General features: G+C 46.3%; 1 protein-coding gene across 1 annotated transcript in view; it reads right to left on the bottom strand.

Moving 5' to 3' along the window:
- The window catches only part of WASHC4 (WASH complex subunit 4), a 975,954-nt gene that overhangs the window by 372,144 nt on the left and 584,115 nt on the right, over nucleotides 1-19,695 (bottom strand). The window contains exon 27 of the mRNA XM_086919270.1: nucleotides 8,130-8,196. Within this exon, the coding sequence (XP_086775396.1) occupies nucleotides 8,130-8,196 (67 nt within the window). The remainder of the gene's footprint in view (nucleotides 1-8,129; nucleotides 8,197-19,695) is intronic.

Raw genomic sequence — 19,695 nt, 5'->3', positions numbered from 1 at the left:
TCTAAGGTAAGGAATCTAATACTAACCTTTTTCTTTCAGATATAAACTGCACACCAGGCTCCACAGACTGAAAACATCAACCCATCGGTCTCCGGTATATAGCAGCAGGTTTCATGTTCTAGTCAGTGCTCCTTTATTGATATTATCAAATGCAAGGCTAAATTAAAATATAGTAACACAGCACTCAGGTAGTAAAGGTACTATAAAGGATTATAGGTCACATAGGTTCGTATGAGAGTGTCATTCAGAGATTCTGACCTAAGTGGATCTAAACAGATTGATCCGTTTGCCTCACAGGCAATTCGGACATGACACCACTTTTGCTTCTGAAAGGAGTTCATTTTTAGGATCAGCAAGGCATTGTTGTTCTTCTACTGAATGAAAACCTGGAGATCAAAGGTTTTTTTTTCAACTGTTCTGAAAACAGCTCAGTTTTTCGGGTCAGCATGGGACTTGATAAGGATTAAGATATATAATTAGGCTACCTGGTTTTAGGTTCAACCTATAATAATTGATGAAACCCCCCAAAAAAAGGAAAAAAGCCATCCTCAGTGTAAACATAGAAACACTGAAAAAACACCTTTGCAATCACAAACTAAGTGCCATTCAAAGAAAGGAAAAGATGAGCGAAAGAGTCATTTTTATTTCTTCCTGAAGGGGCTCATACAATGTAACCTTGTTCTACAATGTAGCATCAAGAAAGACTGGGCTAACAATATTCTGCTTAAGTTTTATTGTATAGGCATGTCACAAAAACATTGTATCTTATTCCTTCTGCTTTTTTCAGTTTTGTGGTCTTTGGTCTAAAGATGCAGTTTTTAGATGCATGTTTTAGGTCTTATTTCGTTATTTTATAAACTGTAGAGAATTGGCAAATATCAAAATCATATATGAAATTTTGCTACATTTTATTTCACCCATAGGTAAAATGGTCAGTTTCATAAGAATCTTTCCTAATGCACAAGTTACTACTTGTGTAACGATATATCTGTAAGAGACATTAGTTGGTGATAGATTCCTTACCTTAGAATATCCCCAGGCGTCAGACTGGATCCGGAAACTTTTGCGTAGCAGTACCCTTGCTCTTCGGCAGGCGTCGTCTGCGGCTCCGTGATGACGTCGTGGGCGCCGTGATGACGTCGGAGTACTTAGACGCCACCTCCGCGTGCTGACATCAGTTCTTAGACACAGTTTTTCCGTGCCAGAAACGCAGAGCTATGCCAAAAACCAACACTGGTGCCATGAAACTAGGGCCCTGAAAGGGGAATGACCTTAACCCTAGATATCGGTTCGCAGAACGGGGAGGATGGGTGGGTCGGTAAGGAATCATCACTAACTAATGTCTCTTACAGATATATCGTTACACAAGTAGTAACTTGTGCATCTGAAAGAGACACGTTAGGGATAGATTCCTTACCTTAGAATAGATACCCTAGCAATACCAATCCCGTGGTGGGGTGTCTGCGAACCAATAATCAAACCAGAAAGTCCTGGAGGGCGGAACGGCCAAAGAAGCCATCCCTCCGGACTTGACTGTCCAGGCAATAATGTAGTGCAAACGTGTGCAGCGAGGCCCACATAGCCGCCTGGCAAATGTCCTGCAAGGGCACACCTCGGCCCAAGGCAGTTGTAGTCACTGTGGCTCGAGTGGAATGAGCCCTCAGCCCCACAGGAGGTTCCTTCTTAGCCAAGAAGTAACACGCCTGGATACACAAGATGATCCACCGCGAGATGGTCCGCTTGTGCACCGCTTTCCCCTTCTTAGCGCCCACGTAACCCACAAAGAGTTCGTCATCCACTGGCGATCCAAATAAGATGAGAGCGCACGTTTTGGGTCCAGACGGTGGAGCCTCTCTTCCTCTCTCGAGGGATGCGGAGGCGGAAAGAAGGTGGGCAGGGTGATAGATTGCCTAATGTGGAAGGCCGTGACTACCTTGGGTAGGAAGGAGGGCCTTGTCCGCAACACAACCTTGTCCGGATGGACTGAAAGGAAGGGAGGTTTACAAGACAGAGCCTGGAGCTCACTCACTCTCCTGGCAGAGGTGATGGTTACCAGGAAGGCAGTCTTCAGAGTAAGAAGGCGAAGAGGACAGTTGTGGAGTGGCTCGAACGGAGCGCACATCAGAAACGTAAGAACCAAGTTCAAGTCCTACTGAGGCATCACAAAGGGAACAGGTGGAAACGTGTGTGTGATGCCTTTCAGAAATCGATTAACGATAGGGGACTTGAACAAAGAAGGTTGATCAGGCAGCCTCAAAAAGGCTGAAAGAGCAGAAAGGTAGCCCTTGATAGTGCCCAGAGCGGAGCCCTGCTGGGCAAGAGAAAGAAGAAAGAGAAGAACCTCAGAAAGAGGGGCATTGAGGGGATCCACAGCCTTTGCTGTGCACCAGGCCACAAATCTGTTCCACCTACAGGCGTAAACCGACTTTGTGGAGGGAGGCCTGGCTGCCAGAATGATGTTACAAACTTCAGGAGGCAAGTCAAATGGCCTCAACTGTCGCCGCTCAATCTCCAAGCATGGAGGTGGAGACTGGACAGGTTCGGGTGGAGGACCGTCCCCTGCTGCTGCGACAGAAGGTCCTCCTGAAGAAGCAGACAAACGGGGGATCGACTGACATACTCAGTAGCTCGGGATACCAGTACCATCGTGCCCAGTCCGGGGCCACAAGGATGACTTGTGCCCGGTCGCGCCTGATCTTCTTCAGCACTCTGGGCAGAAGTGGTATAGGCGGAAAGGCGTACAACAGACCGCAACTCCACACGCGACTAAAAGCGTCTCCGAGCGAGTGCCGCTTTGGAAATTCCAATGCGCAGAACTGATGACTTTGCGCGTTCTCTTCGGTGGCGAATAGATCTAACCAAGGCTCTTCTCACTGCAGAAAGAGACCTTGCGCCACGTCCGAGTTCAGACGCCATTCGTGATCCATCATGCACCGGCGGCTGAGTTTGTCCGCCCTGGCGTTCAGAGAACTTGCCAGGTGTTGAACCACCAGAGTCACGCCCTGATGTTCCAGCCATTGCCAGAGGCGCAGAGCCTCTTGGCAGAGGGTCCACGACCCCACCCCGCCCTGTTTGTTGCAGTACCACATGGCGGTGGTGTTGTCCGTGAACACCTGCACTACACTCCCCCGGACAGAGGGGAGGAATGCCTTCAGTGCTAGACGAATCGCCCGCAGCTCCAAAAGGTTGATATGGAGCGGGACTCCACCGGGACTCCACCGGAGACCAGAGGCCTCTGATCCTTGTCGCCTCCCCAGCCCTGGAGGGACGCGTCCGTCACAACTATGTGCTCCGGTTGGGAAAGGGATAGGGATCTGCCGCTGACCAAATCGCGGTCCGTGAGCCACCACTGCAGCTGTCTCGCAGTGCCCTCCGAGATCAGGACATGGTCGGACAGGTTGCCCTGATGCTGGGCCCACTGAAACTTCAGGTCCCACTGCAGAGCCCGCATCCACCACCGGGCGTGATGCAACAGAAGGATGCAGGAAGCCATCAGCCCCAGAAGCCGCAGCGTCAACCTGACCAAAACTCAGGATAAAGGCTGGAAGATTGGAATCAGAGCCTGTATATCCCGAACCCGCTGCTCGGGTGGGTAAACCCGAAACTGCGCCAAGTCGAGAACAGCTCAGGTGAGAAGGAGCTTCTGAGAGGGGCACTGGTGTGATTTCGGCACATTGATGGAGAACCCCAGCTGGTGCACGAGCTCTGCCGTCGTCTGGAGGTGGTGGACGACTGTCAGGGGCGAACTCGCCTTCAACAACCAGTCGTCTAGGTAGGGGAAGACTGAGACCCCTAACCGGCACAGATGAGCTGCAACCACCGCCATCACTTTCGTGAACACCCGTGGGGCGCTTGTAAGGCCGAAGGGGAGCAGGGTAAACTGAAAGTGCTCGAGGCCTACCGTGAACCGCAGGTAGCGCCGGTGGGCCGGCAGGACGGGGATATGGAAATAAGCGTCCTGCAAGGCCAACGCTACCATCCAGTCTCCTGGGTCCAGGGCAGCTAAGACCTGAGCCAGAGTCAGCATCTTGAACTTCTCCTTCTGGAGGAAGCCGTTGACGTTCCGTAGGTCCAAGATAGGGCGTAGGCCCCCTTTGCCCTTCTTGGGTACCAGAAAGTAGTTGGAGTAGCAACCACGTCCTACATCTGGCCCAGGAATGCGCTCAATGGCCCCCTTGGCCAAGAGGGCCGAAACTTCCTCCTGCAGAAGCCGCAAGTGATCCCCCGATACGCGGTGGTGTTGCGGTGGCATGGCTTGAGGGGTCGTCTCGAAGGGGAGGGAGTAGCCCCTCCGGACGATTTGCTGCACCCACCTGTCCGAAGTGACTGCGCCAGTGAGAGTGGTGATGGCAAACCCTGCCCCATACTGGCGTCACATGGGCCGAGAAGCACAGACTAGGAGGGTTTAGAGGCGGATGCTGCGGGGGAAGGTGTGGACTGGCCTCGCCGTTGTCCCCAACCGCCTCCACAGCGATTTCCACGGCCGCCACCGCGCTGGATGTTAGTCTGCGGCGAGTGGCTGGCAGCACGTGTGGGGGCGCCCCTTCCTTAGCCACGAAAGGAGCGTAAGGCACCCGTTTGCTGGCGCGGGGCCGAGAGGCCCAAGGACTTGGCCGTAGCCCTGGAGTCCTTAAAGCGCTCAAGCGCATGGTCTGCCTTGTCGCCAAAAAGGTGACGGCCATCAGAGTGTTTTGGACATCTGCCGAAAAATTGGCAGACCTCAACCAGGCGTGACTTCTCACCGCCACCGTCGTTGCCATCGCTCTGCCTAGCGAGTCGGTGGTATCCAGCCCACACCGGATAGAATACTTGGCTGCATCTCGGCCCTCCACAAGGGCTTCGCTGAGTTTGGCCCGTACCTCCAACGGACACGCTGGCAGCACTTCCGCAACCGTCTCCCACAGAGAGTGGGTGTAGCGGCCCAAGAGGCATGCGGTGTTGGAAGACCGCAGTCCCAAACTAAGGGAGGAGAAATGTTTCTTTCCATAATTCTCATACCTCTTGGATTCCCTGTCCGGCAGAGCCGACGGGAATGCAGTCTGGGAATTGGAGGCCTGGATGACCAGACTCTCGGGGGTGGGGTGGGTGGACAGGAAACATGGGTCGCCGGGGCCGGGCGGTGGCGTCTGGCCACGTTCCTATCTACAGACGAACCCGTAGCGGGCCTGGACCAAGTGCCCAAAAGAACGTCCGTCAAGGCCTCATTAAAAGGCAGCAGAGGCTCGGCCGAGCTTGACTGCGGTTTAAGGACCTCAGTGAGGAGGTTAGTCCTCACGGCCGCGACGGGGAGCTCAAGGCCCAAAGCCTTGGCAGCCCTCGTCAACACCACACTATATGTTGCCCCCTCCTCTGAAGCCACGGTAGGAGGGGAGACAAAACCAGTGTCTGGAGAGGTGTCCAGGCCACTGGCCTCCCCAAGGTCTCCTGCCCAGTCCTCCTGAGACTGACACTCCTTGGTCAGAGGGTCCTCAGACCCCTCCCAATCCCCCTCATCACCCATCTCCTGATACTTAGGGTTGTCAATCAATGGGGCCTGTTCGTAGAAGTGAAAATCTCCATACGGCGTCGAAAGCGGCGCCCAGAGGCGCCGTTCCGGCGCCAGAACAGGAGCAGAGGAGGCATCGGGGCCGGCGCCGCCCGAGAACGGCGCCGGGAGTGACACCAGACCGACCGACGCCGGGGGGGGGTCGTAAGGTTCACCGGTGAAGAAGCCCGAAGAAGATCCAGTGGTGTCCCGCGACACCGGGCCCGAAGGCGCCGCCGGCGCCGGGACCGCTTGACCTTGCGGCGCCACGCCCGAAGGCGCCGGCGGTGTCGGGACCGTGGGGCCCTGCGGCGCCGGGCCTGAAGGCGCCGGCGGCGTCGGGGCCGTAGCACCCGGCGGCGTCGGGCCGAATCCCCTGACCCGCCCCAGACAGGTCCGCTGGGCCCGAAGGCACCGTGGAGCCCGTCGGAGGAGAAAGGGACCTCATGCCCATGAGGAAGCGCTCGATCTCCTCCGGCGTTGCGTCTCACCCAGGGACCGGAGGGTGTGGGGCGGGTCGCGACGCCCGCGACTCCGAAGGAGCCGCGTGGGCGGTGTCACCCAAACCCCCGGCCGCATCGCGCGAGTGTCGGGGGGGAGTCAGAAGAGCGATGACTTCTTGTGCTTCTTACCTGACGACGACTTCAAACCGGAGGAGTGGTGCCGACTCCCGGAGCTGTGGTGGCTCCGTCCCCGCGACCTGTCCCCGCGACCTGTCCCTCGACCTTCCGTGGGACCGGTACCTCACGCGGGGCGGGGCCGACTGCCGGAGTTCGAGTCCCCTGCGGGACCGCTCCCGCCTGGCTTTATAAGAGAGGGTCCGGCAGTCGGAGCAGGCCTTGTCGTCGTGGTCGACGCCTAGACAAGTTAGGCACAGGTGGTGAGGATCCGTGACCGACATCGTGCGGTCCCAATCCTCGCAGTGCTTCAAACCAGGCATCCCTACGGCACCGATCGGAGTCGCAAGACCTCGAAAAATTATCAAAAATGATCCCAAAAAGTTAGTCAAAAATTGACTAGTGTTACTGCTTTTTCCAGATCTGCGCTGGCTGGCGCGGAAAAAAGAACTGACGTCAGTCCGTGGAGGCGGCGTCTAAGTACTCCGACGACGTCATCACGGCGCCCACGACGCTGATGACGGACGCGGAGCCACAGACGACGCCTGCCAACGCGCAAGGGTACTGCTACGCAAAAGTTTCAGGATCCAGTCTGAAGCCTGGGGATTTTCTAAGGTAAGGAATCTATCACTAACGTGTCTCTTTCAGATATGTACCATCCCATTTACCCACAGACAGAGAATGGGTGAAATCTTTTGATACATCAGGCCCCTTTTCTAGCGAGTAAGTATTGATTGAAAGTAAATTGTCAAACCCCTCAGGCTTAAAACATTTAATGAAATATGTAGAATGTTGTCACCAAGCATCTGAGATAGTGGTAAAAAGATGACACCAGACGTTTGGTAAACATAGAACGCAGTGTCACTTGGAATGCTGCTGAAAAAAGTTCCTACCAAGCTCAATATAGATTGGAGTGATATTATTTGCATTTGCAGTAATTCAGCTACGTATATGAAACAGTTGTATGATGGCCTGTCAAAATCGATACCTGAGCTGAAGTGCTTCCCTGAAAGAGATCCATGCCACTTGCTAGATGTTATGCTGAAAGCATCTTTACAATCTTCAGATAATGAAGAATGCTTTTGACTTTGTAGTTCAATCTGGTGCAGTAAAAATGTATTGGGTCCTCATATACCCTGTGCACACGCTATCTATATACATGCACTATTCAAAGCAATATTTAAAATTAAAGTAAAATTCCATAAACACTGGAAAAACACTTTCTGTTGTTTTTAATGGCGCAAAAATGTGTAACCGCTGATAACCACTGTTTTTTTAAGGTATTTAAAAAACTGGAGGAAAAAACCCACCAGAATTTACCATAAATAGAAACTGAAAACAGGAAAGCCTATATATAATATTCAAAAAATGCTTGCACTCCTACTTGCTTAGCCTAGCGTGCCATTTCACCTGCCAGCATTCACAGAACAGCAGACCCAAATAAGCACACATTTGTCCTGCTCGTGATTGTCAAGTATGAAACTCTTTAATAGTGTCAGTTTCCTATAAATTTATATTGGTGCTTACCAATGTCAATGTAATTCAGTAAATACAATTTGTATTTGAATGTTGTCATTTTATTAGATCTGTCTATATTTTTTGAATGCCCATTTTAAAAGCTCTGATATTTAAACGAAGTCTTGTGGTGTTGGTGAACAATAAAATATTTTTAAGTAGTGAGGCATCTGAGATACTTAATTGCCACAGTGCAAGTTGGCTTCTCAATGTGAACTGGGTCCTTCAACAAGTGAAAATGAGAAAGGAGAACTAACCAGATCATGAAACCTGCTATCATATATCACATATTGCCGGGCTAATGCCCATCGGTTTACTGCCGTCTGACCAAAAGTAAAGTTAGAATTTTAGTGAGAATGGTATAATTACTCAGCACTCATTGAGGCACGGAAGGGTATATTGTTGATCAAAAGGAATAAACAAAGCCTGAAGATAAAAAGAGAGACAAATCATCATTGTTCATGTACACTTACCTTATTGCATTACTGCAGCAATGTAGACCACCCGACCTGATCATGCGCACATAGCCCATCGCATTACCTAAACACCCAAAGTTTAAAGGCAATTAGAAATACAATGAAATGTACTTAACAAAATATGTGTTTGCATTTTGCATGTGATAACCACATTTTCCTAAACCTCTTTTGCTAAAATGACCTATTTATAATATGACAACAGAGTTTGAAAGTCACATTCATTAAGCAAAAGTAAAGAGCATTTTGTGATTATTGTTAAAAATTTTAATCTGTAATGGTCTTTTTAAAATGTTAAAATGAATAGAAAATAAAAAAGCAATTAAGAACAGCAAAATAACGACAATAATGATTAAAAAAACATTAAATTGAGTTCTTAGCTTTTGGCTCTGTACCTTAATATAAGAGAACCAATCTGTGTGTGTGTATATGTTAAAAAAAAAAACAAGCTAAAAGGTAGTACACAAAGTTCGATTATGTTATAATATATTGAGGGAGGGTGAAATTTATGAAAATATATTTTGGCCGAAATAACAGACTACAAAAAAAGACAAGTTTTTGGTCAAATATATTTTAGCAAACAATATTTAGGAAAATATTTTAACACACTGAACAAATTATTTTTGTGTGCAAAATCATATCGTTTTTCTGACACAAATATGTATTTCTAATTCTACTTATTGATGAATTTGATTGCATGACTCATGAGTTTTTATTGTGCCCATGCTTGGCAGTTCCCCATCACAAAAAATACTGTTTAACCCTTCAATTGTATTCATTTTTTAAAATGTTATGCCACAGATTAGGCAACTTCATCCTTATTGCTTCCATTACATTTTACGGAATCCGGAAGTCAGCCTGAACCCCATCCTCAGGTTGTTCATTCTCTTTGGTCGTCTCTCTGGAGTCAATATTAATTGGGGTAAATCTCAAATCTACCTCCTCACTAACTCCACTCCTAGATTTGTACCAGGCTATACCCTAAAAATAGTGGGAAGACACACTCACTTACCTCGGCATAGTCATATCCCTGCCACTGTCTATGGTGGGCAGAGTTGCACTCATGAAAATGATAATACTGCCCAAATTATTGTATCTGTTCGTAAACATTCCCTATGCCCCAGCCGACATTTTTATTCGACCGTCAAGAGCCAACTCGTTAGACTTATATGGGGAGGAAAACAGGCCAGGCTCCAATGGGACACCTTAATGCGTCCCTTCAGTGAGGGCGGATTCGAAATACCGGACCTAGAACTATACTTTAGCTGCGCCCAAGCTCACTTCACCTCATATTGGATAACCCCCATCCATATGCCACATCTGACAATTGAAGACTGATATATGAACCCTATCCCAAGCACTACCAGAGTTCCCCTGCAATCCCGTGGCACCTTGCCTCTACCAATGTCCAATGTAGCACCAGAGCATGGCGAGATCTAGCAAATATTACACAATGTGACCTGCTATACTCTCCTCTTCTACCCCTCCAGCAGACAATACATCCCGGTTACGCAAGAGGGCGGTTGCCGCAGACGCCTTCGCAAATTGTCCATACAAACTTGGGGGCAATTGTATCATATGGGCAAATTCCGCACAAGTGCCGAATTCTTTGGCTCCACAAACCCCTCCCCCTTAGAGCAATTCTACTACATCAGACTGCGCCGAGATATGAAGGCCCTCACTCCCTTGTTCCCCAGGAGCCCCCCATCTTGCCCCCCACACGCCCTTCTACAACAAGCCGCCCTCTCCCATGTAATATCACTACTATACTGCACGGTACAGAAAACAGAGAATATGAACCCCCTATAGCCAAGGCCAGGTGGGAAGCAGAACTGGGACATCCTTTGACTGACAATGGTCCTTTTGTTGTAGGCAAACGGGAGAAATCTCCGCCAACAGCAAATTTTGCATTATCCATTACAAATGTATTCACCGTCTCTACTACACGCCAGCGCGCTTACATCGCCTGCGACTCCGGGACAGGGACAGATGTGACCGATGAGGTAGCGAGGGTGTCGATTTCCAACACACAGTCTGGGACTGTCCACCCGTCCGTCGATTTCGGACAGATGTAATTTCAGCATTGGACCAAATGATGGAACTGCACGTTCCCGAAGATCCCCTGACCAAGCTCTTAGGCTACACTCAACCCCTAGCTGCCAAAATCCGCAGATACACATCCCTTGCACTCCTCCTAGCCAAGAGAAGGGTCACTTGTAGATGGGGACGAGGGAGAACTCTGAAGTTTAAGGACTGGCTACAGGACCTTATCTATTGTCAAGAACAATTGTACACATACGCGGAACTCCTACCCCCCTCCTCCCGCCCTCGAAATATATGGGCGCCTTTACAAACATATTTACTAGAACGCAGAGCTGACACGAACTCCATGACCCCTCCCAATACAATCCCAACGGCCTGAAGTGACCTGAACCGAAAGGAACCCCCACCCAGCGTGACACACACCTCGCATAGGAGGCTCTGGAGCACTCGAATACAATACTCCATACCATCATGATCAGACTACGATATTTCAAACAATATATGCCTCAAATATACACAACATGGAAGTGGATCGGTTAGGTATTTGTACTAGGATGCTGTCCAAAATCATATGCTCGTACAGCAATATTCGATCCTTTATTAGCTCCATGTCCTAACTGATGCAGCCGGCCCAATGTGGTTGTAGGCGACTTGCTGCGTTATCCCTCCCTACCAGTAGCACTTTTAACATATCGCTTTGCTATGCCGGCCCTATCAGGGATGAAGGAAGTCTGCTGTGTACAACGTCTAATACTTTTAATAAAGGTTTAAAAAAAAAAAAAGTAGTACGAGTGCCATTGTGTCCCCAGTATTCAGGAGGTGAAGCAGCATTTCAGTGACTCAGAGTAGTTTCGGTAGAAAATCCTGCTCTGAAGCCAGATTGTGAGGAGTGCAGGGAATTCTAAGTTTCAACAAAGTGGGGCAGCTGTAAATTAATGTGTTTTTCCTGAATTTTGGAAAAGGCCGGAAGTACCAAGTTTGGCCAAAAGTTAGAAAGCTGGGCGGGATCAGCATTAGTCTTCTTTAACAGTGGGGGAACCATAGCGTGCTTCCACTCAGGCGGGACTATGGCTTCCTGTAAGGAGGCATTCAAAAGCTCCATGATTAAAGTGAGTGAGGGCAGTTCAAGCTGCTGCAGCACAGAGATGGGGAAGAGATCACAGAGAAAAACAGATTTAAGACCGACTAGGAGCTGTTTAAAGGAATTCATGTCTAGGAGAGACCATGTATCCAATTTATTGGTGGATTCAATAATTTTGCAGGCCCCATATCCAAGGCTGTTGGCTTGCTGTATGGTGTTAACTGACTTATCTCCATTCAGCGCAGAGTGTATTTTTTCAACTTCTCTAAGAAAAAAATTGGCTAGGTCTTCGCATTGCAATTCATTGAGAATAGGGGGGTGGGCTGAGTTTCAGAACCCGACAGTTCTTTGACCACCTTGAACAAAGTCCTAGAGCAGTTCCGTGCATTGGCAATAGTAGAGGAAACAAATTCGGCACAAGCTATTTTACAGCGGGAGTGATAATCTCTTTTGGCCCTTTTATATGCGAGTTTGGTGTCTGACACAGAATTCTTCCTCCAACGTCTTTCTTAGACTTTACATTTAGATTTCTCAATTTTTAACCTCTCATGTAAGCCAGGGGGCGGTGGTTGTTCACCCTCTTAGTTGAAGGCGGGAGACAGAAGTCAATTGATTTTAAAAAACATTTTTGGATAGCACCCAAGTCATCAGTAGTCATATGTTTGATGATATGAGCATTATTAGATAGAAGTTTATTTAAACCTCCAACGTCCACTTTTCCCCAATTTCTAGTTTTGGACTTGGTGCCAACTTCGGCTACAGATGCGCCCAGAATAGTTTAAAAACAAAAGCTGACCGCAAAGTGATCAGACCAGCACAGTGGAAGGGCAGGGGGCAATGAATATTAGTTAAAGTAGAAAAAATAGGATCCAGTAAATGGCCAGCCTCAGGTGTAGAACCTGAGTTGCACAAACATTCATTGCTGCCAGATCAGAAATAAATGTAGCGCTTTTTGCACATGAAGGATCATCTAAAATGGAGGTTTAGATCACCCAGAATGGTAAAGTTGGTGGAATGATGAGGCCCATGGGCTGGACTGGCCCAGGGGAGCGATAGACCAGTATGCCTGAGAAGGTAAACTGGGGAGGAGAGGTTGTGGGGGGGGGTCAAGGCAAGTTTAACTAAAGCAGCCTCGCAGCCTGTCATTGGCAAGCCTTCAAATTTGCACGTATAGCACTTATTATAAGTTACAGCAATGCCTCCTCCAGACTTGGATTCCCGGTCTTTCCTAACGATGGCATAGTTAGACAGCAAAGTTGTAGCTACATCAGGGCCAGAGCTCTTGTGTAGCCATGTTTCAGTAAGAAAAATAGCATCTGGCTGTTCACTGATCAAAAGATCAAAGATTTCTGCCTTATGCTTGGGAAGTGAATGGCAATTGACTTTTAAAAAGGTGAAATCCTTATTGAGTAAGGTGCTGCATTTTAGTTGGGGATTTTCCCGTGAATAGATATACGTAGTCTTTAACTTGCTTTGTTCCTTATGTGTCCCTAATATGAATGGAAAATTGCAGTGTGCGCAATTAGTGCCAGTTTCCTCAAGATTGAGCAATGCGCATTCAGGGGGCGGCTTTCTACATAGTTCCAGAAGCTGTTTAGAAGAATAACTCTCACTATTGTTCCTAATAGGACCAGGGGTCATGGCCCCTGGTCCCGGTCGGGCACGCGCAGACAGGCTTGCCTCTGGTACGCGTCTGGCGCGTCCACTGTGCATCCATTCAGGGGCCATTAAGAAGGGTCGGAGGTTTGAACACACTCAGAGCATAAAAAGTTATAAAATAGCAGTCAACAACAATTAAAAGTGATCAATTAATAAAAACACAATGTGAGTCACAAATAGGCTAAGACAGTAAAGTGAGAGTTTTTGAGAACCTTTCAGGCGCTGCACGTCTGTTCTCTGCCCGTTAAGAAGGGTTGGAGGCAGGACGTCGTGCAGCGACTACAGCGCTAACCGGAGGGAGAGCGTGGCAAAACAAAATGACCACCCGGGGACGAACAAGCCCTGTAAAGTGCAAAATAGCAAGTAACTGAGTTTGAACACACTCAGAGCATAAAAAGTTATAAAATAGCAGCCAGCAACAATTAAAAGTGATCAATTAATAAAAACACAATGCAGGTCAAAAATAGGTTAAGACAGTACGGCGAGTTATTGGATCTCCTTTTTTAGGACACAGGAACAGGTCATTCTTTGCTGAACAAGCCAAGATCAACTGATTCTTCTTCAATATCCCAAAGTCACGGTGATTACTAATGCTTCATCTACAATATTCTACAGGACTTGGCCATCTATTCTTCGCTGTATCTGAAGCTGCCCAGCAGGAGGAGCCATGCCACTGTTATAGGGAGACACTTCCGACCCAAAGTCCTGCTGGAACCAAGTCATTTGGGCAATTTTTAATGGAGCATCCAGTCTCAGATCAAGCGCTTTCGAATTAAATTGATTTTTATTGGCAGAACACATCACAAGAAAATACAGTGCGTTCTTGCCTGCAACCCACTGGGCCGGCGACATCACGAGCAAAGGAAAGGAAACGGAGCTTATGATTCATTAGTCGACTAAGTAAGTAATTAACACATTATGTCGCCTACAACCCATCTTGGGCCGGCCGTGTTTGAAATAATAAAACAAGAACCAATCTTATTACCATAGGAAGGAAACAAGAGAGAGTTATATTGCACCACTAGCGCACATATGACGATGCAACAAGGACACACCTTGGCTCACTTGAGGAGAGTAAGTCTGCTTTTAACCAACAAAATAGAAAAAGAAGCAAACAAACCAGATTTCAAAACAGATATAACCCTGTGCCGTCCCCCATCCCCGCCCCTCCTCTCCTCTCTCCAAGAGGGCAAGCGCTTTATGTAAACAGCATTTCATTACAATTTAGACATACTATTTAAGCCTGATGAAAATGAACTCAGTAGTCACATTTCTCTGCTACAGCATAGTCCACCACCTTTTCAGTATCACAAGAGGCACAAGTACTACCTTCATAGCATTCATATTGAAACTAGATCTTAAACATTGACATCAGCAAAAACCATTTAAAAAAAAAAAACTATTTTCTTCAAAAATGACACCCAAGTGAAACGGGCTATTGCAAATCTTCTCCTAATAGCAAACCACCCCTTACATGAACTCACTTTTTGATGTATTAGTTTGAATGCTTGGAGAATTCAATAGATGGATTTCAATTACTTTCCTAAACTGCACAAACCCAACTGGGTTTTAAGAGCACCCCCAGATGAAGTAACAACACCAATAATAAGTTTTAAGAGCTGTTTCAGACTAAGATTTCCAGATACCTTTCCCAACTAACTTCCAAAAACGACCTGAAACCTATTTGCAACATAACTGAAGCATGCTCTATCAGTAGAGTTATTTGTTAATACACCTATCATTGGCATAGTTTTTCTATACTGAATGTGAGAACAAACATAACTTTTTTAGGACAATTCTGCTAACAGAAGAAGTTCTAACCAGTATCGTAATGGACTTTAGGACTGTTAGAGTTACATGCAATTAAGTCAAAATACACAGCTTTCAGGTCATCAATAAAATGTCTGCTCATCAGGAAACTCACTGTCAATTATCGATACAAATAAAGAAGAGGGAGGTGGGTGAGAAGGGGTTAGAAATGGAATAAGGAAAGGTTTAAAGGGTGAACAATCTAGATAGGAAAGATGACAATGTATTATGTCAAGCTCATTGGCCCCATTAGCACTGCTGATCCACACCTTTTTGTGGTTGTTTGTCCTTTAAAGGTCTGCTCCCTTTTGTGACAGTATGCTAACTTACAGAATGCTATCTTACAGTTTCATGTACTACTCCTGTGTTTACCACTTGAAGCCAAATAATCATTCTCAAGGGCAGAATACAAATGTAGGTATTAACAGCAAACATTTATCAGAACCAATTGGGTTTTCCAATACACCATTCAAAATCATTAGAAGAAAGAATGGAACCCATTGAAGATCAATAACGTATAGATCATCATCATTTTATATATATATATATATATATATATATATATATATTCACTGAAAAAACCATAGGTTAGAGACCATATATAGTTAGCTGGACATTTTATTGACATAAAACCAATGAAATTCCATATATAGTTAGTTGCACTAACTATATATCGCGCACCCGCAATCCACTGCTGATGATGTCACATATTACATCATTCATGACATGGTCAGTGACATCACTGATGACATCACTGATGACATCTCAAATGACATCACTGATGACATCTCAAATGACATCACTGATGACATCATCTAGTGTCTGTGTGTTTTTGTAAAGTTTAAATATGTTTTACATATTGAAGAATGAGTGGATGTATGGAAGACTGAGTGTGTGTGTGGCTGGCTGGGAGGTGTGTGACTCTGTGCATATCAATGTGTACTTGTATCAGTGATTGTATCAGAGAGTAAGTATGTGTTAGTATATGTGTGAAAAGTATGGTGTTCTGTGTTTAACTGTATAGATGAGGAAATCGAAGTGTGATTGATTCTTCACAGGACTGACTAGGTGTATGAGTGCATATGATAGTCTTGTAATAATGAGTGACTGTATGTATGAGTGATTGTATGGGTGAATGAGTGAATGTGTGTGTAGACGTAGGAATCAGTGAGTGCGTATGTAGTAACTGGTATTGGTGTGTCATGATGTCATCAGTGATGTCATTTGAGATGTCATCAGTGATGTCATTTGAGATGTCATCAGTGATGTCATCAGTGATGTCACTGAAGTATGGTGTTCTGTGTTTAACTGTATAGATGAGGAAATGGAAGTGTGATTGATTCTTTACAGGACTGACTAGATGTGTGAGTAACTCCATGGATGAGTGGCAGTGTGTGAGTGTCTGCACAGGTGTATGAGTGCATATGATAGTGTTGTAATAATGAGTGACTGTATGTATGAGTGATTGTATGGGTGAATGAGTGAATGTGTGTGTAGACGTAGGAATCAGTGAGTGCGTATGTAGTAACTGGTATTGGTGTGTCATGATGTCATCAGTGATGTCATTTGAGATGTCATCAGTGATGTCATCAGTGATGTCATTTGAGATGTCATCAGTGATGTCATCAGTGATGTCACTGACCATGTCATGAATGATGTAATATGTGACATCATCAGCAGTGGATTGCGGGTGCGCGATATATAGTTAGTGCAACTAACTATATATGGAATTTCATTGGTTTTATGTCAATAAAATGTCCAGCTAACTATATATGGTCTCTAACCTATGGTTTTTTCAGTGAATTTTCAAGGTTTTGTAAATGCAAATTCCTAACTATATATGGTCTATAACCTATGGTTTTTTCAGTGAATTTCATTGGTTTTTTAAAAGCTAATATCTATAGCTGTAAAATATATTCTTTATTACGTGACGTATCACGTAGCCACGTGAGACGCCTCATGACGCGTCGCATAACCGCGACGTATCGGCTCTGCAGCGCAAACAAAACCCGTAACGTAAGCGTGCCGGAGCACGCTTACAGATATATATATTTTTTTTAACCTTAATTAGACAAAATCCACACGTGCACATATCTTGAGGCCTTGCAAAGGCACATCAAACAAACAGTCCCTACAATTTTGTCAAGTTTGCTGGAAATCTATTCCCTTAATTTTTTTTTACTGTTTCTCTTGGTTTTCCCCTTGTTACGCTTACCGGGACGCTACCTGGTACGCGAACCGGACGCTCCAAAAACACAAGATGGCGGACTCCCGTTACGCTGCCGGTTAGCTGCCCGGTTCGCGTACCGGGAAGCGCCTCTACCGCGAAAAATCGCGGGGGACTTTAATATCCCCCTCATCAATCCTAGGGGGTCAGGAGTGGTCTACCTTGCCCCCTTTCCTTCATTTCCCCCTTCGTTTTTCACCGCATCTTGTCTCTCGAACCTACCGAGAGACAAGATGGCGGCTGCTCCGGACTGTTTAGAATGTTGACAGACACCGGAGAGCCAATCAGCTTCGCTTCGCGAAGTTCCGTTATGCGTCAGGTACGCAAACCGGGGCGCTAACCGGAGCGCTGTCACAGATATATATTTTTTTTTAAACGTTAATTTCTCAAAATCCACTGGAGCACATATATTGAGACATAGCAAAGGCACGTCGGGCAAACCATATCTACAATTTTGCCAAGTTTCATGTAAATCTATTCAGCCGTTCCAGCTAAAAGTGAGTCCAACCGCCCTATGGAAAAATGAATGGGAAAAACGTGTTTTGGGACCCCCCTTGTTTCTCGGCCCCCCCCTTGACGAAACCCCCCCAAATTTTTAGGGGCTGCTCAGAAACGAAATGTGCCATTTTCCTAAAAATTTCAGCCAATTCCGTCCACAAACGCCAAAGTTATTAGACATAGAATTTTCAGAAATCCCATAGAGAAAAAATCCTAACTATATATACCCACTGGCTATCGCCAGTAGGTAATATACATATATAAACATATATAATCTGCATATCTATATAAATATAAATGCATGCATACATATACATATATGCATACATATGCATGTTATTTACATGAAAGTTTTAAAAACACTAATAAAAGCAAAGCTAAAAAGCCACCTCATTACAAACAGAATGGCTTTAACTTAAACGAGGGCGAGATCTATTGCATTTTCAATGCTTGTTTACTTTGGTTCTATCAAGAAGGCATTCAGATGTTTCACACATTTGCCATAAATTCTGAATGTTAGCACTCTAGTTGCTCATTAGATCACTGTAGTAAAGCTAGTGCTCACCAGGGAAGTCTGCTGCTATTCATGGTTTGCAGCCATTTTCCCGCATTTTTTATCCCGCAGACTTTCAGTCCGCATACCATTATCCCGCAAGGTCATTGACCTCGCATACCATTATGCCGCATTTTTTCAAAATGCATGTGCATTTATCGCGCATGCCTTTACAAAGAATTACGTTTTAAAGGCATGTATGGTAAATGCATTTGCGTTGTGAAAACCACGATGACGAGAGAGGTAAGTGGGTTTGTGTTAATTTTTTCGTGGGTTAGTGATTGTGTAGTGTAGTGTAGTGTTGTGTAGTGTAGTGTTGTGTTAGTGTAGTGTAGAGTTGTGGTGGTTGTTTAGTGTAGGGTCATGCTGGGGGTAGTGTTTTAGGGTTGTGTTGTAGTGTTTGCGTAGTGTAGGGTCATGCTGGGGGTAGTGTTTTAGGGTTTAGGGTAGTGTTGTAGTGTTTGCGTAGTGTAGGGTCATGCTGGGGGTAGTGTTTTAGGGTTTAGGGTTGTGTTGTAGTGTTTGCGTAGTGTAGGGTCATGCTGGGGCTAGTGTTTTAGGGTTTAGGGTAGTGTTGTAGTGTTTGCGTAGTGTAGGGTCATGCTGGGCTGTAGTGTTTTAGGGTTTTGGGTAGTGTTGTAGTGTTTGCGTAGTGTAGGGTCATGCTGGGGTGTAGTGTTTTAGGGTTTAGGGTAGTGTTGTAGTGTTTGTGTAGTGTAGGGTCATGCTGGGGGTAGTGTTTTAGGGTTTTGGGTAGTGTTGTAGTGTTTGCGTAGTGTAGGGTCATGCTGGGGTGTAGTGTTTTAGGGTTTTGGGTAGTGTTGTAGTGTTTGCGTAGTGTAGGGTCATGCTGGGGTGTAGTGTTTTAGGGTTTTGGGTAGTGTTGTAGTGTTTGCGTAGTGAAGGGTCATGCTGGGGTAGTGTTTTAGGGTTTTGGGTAGTGTTGTAGTGTTTGCGTAGTGTAGGGTCATGCTGGGGGTAGTGTTTTAGGGTTTTGGGTAGTGTTGTAGTGTTTGCGTAGTGTAGGGTCATGCTGGGGGGTAGTGTTTTAGGGTTTTGGGTAGTGTTGTAGTGTTTGCGTAGTGTAGGGTCATGCTGGGGGTAGTGTTTTAGGGTTTTGGGTAGTGTTGTAGTGTTTGCGTAGTGTAGGGTCATGCTGGGGGTAGTTTTTTAGGGTTTAGGGTAGTGTTGTAGTGTTTGCGTAGTGTAGGGTCATGCTGGGGGTAGTGTTTTAGGGTTTAGGGTAGTGTTGTAGTGTTTGCGTAGTGTAGGGTCATGCTGGGGGTAGTGTTTTAGGGTAGTGTTGTAGTGTTTGCGTAGTGTAGGGTCATGCTGGGGGTAGTGTTTTAGGGTTTATGGTAGTGTTGCAGTGTTTGCGTAGTGTAGGGTCATGCTGGGGTGTAGTGTTTTAGGGTTTTGGGTAGTGTTGTAGTGTTTGCGTAGTGTAGGGTCATGCTGGGGGTAGTGTTTTAGGGTTTAGGGTAGTGTTGTAGTGTTTGCGTAGTGTAGGGTCATGCTGGGGTGTAGTGTTTTAGGGTTTTGGGTAGTGTTGTAGTGTTTGCGTAGTGTAGGGTCATGCTGGGGGGTAGTGTTTTAGGGTTTTGGGTAGTGTTGTAGTGTTTGCGTAGTGTAGGGTCATGCTGGGGGTAGTGTTTTAGGGTTTTGGGTAGTGTTGTAGTGTTTGCGTAGTGTAGGG

Source organism: Lissotriton vulgaris, chromosome 1_1 (assembly GCF_964263255.1).
Source record: "Lissotriton vulgaris chromosome 1_1, aLisVul1.2, whole genome shotgun sequence".
In the NCBI taxonomy this organism is placed as follows: Eukaryota; Metazoa; Chordata; class Amphibia; order Caudata; family Salamandridae; genus Lissotriton; species Lissotriton vulgaris.
This window is presented reverse-complemented; position numbering and strand designations above follow the sequence as displayed.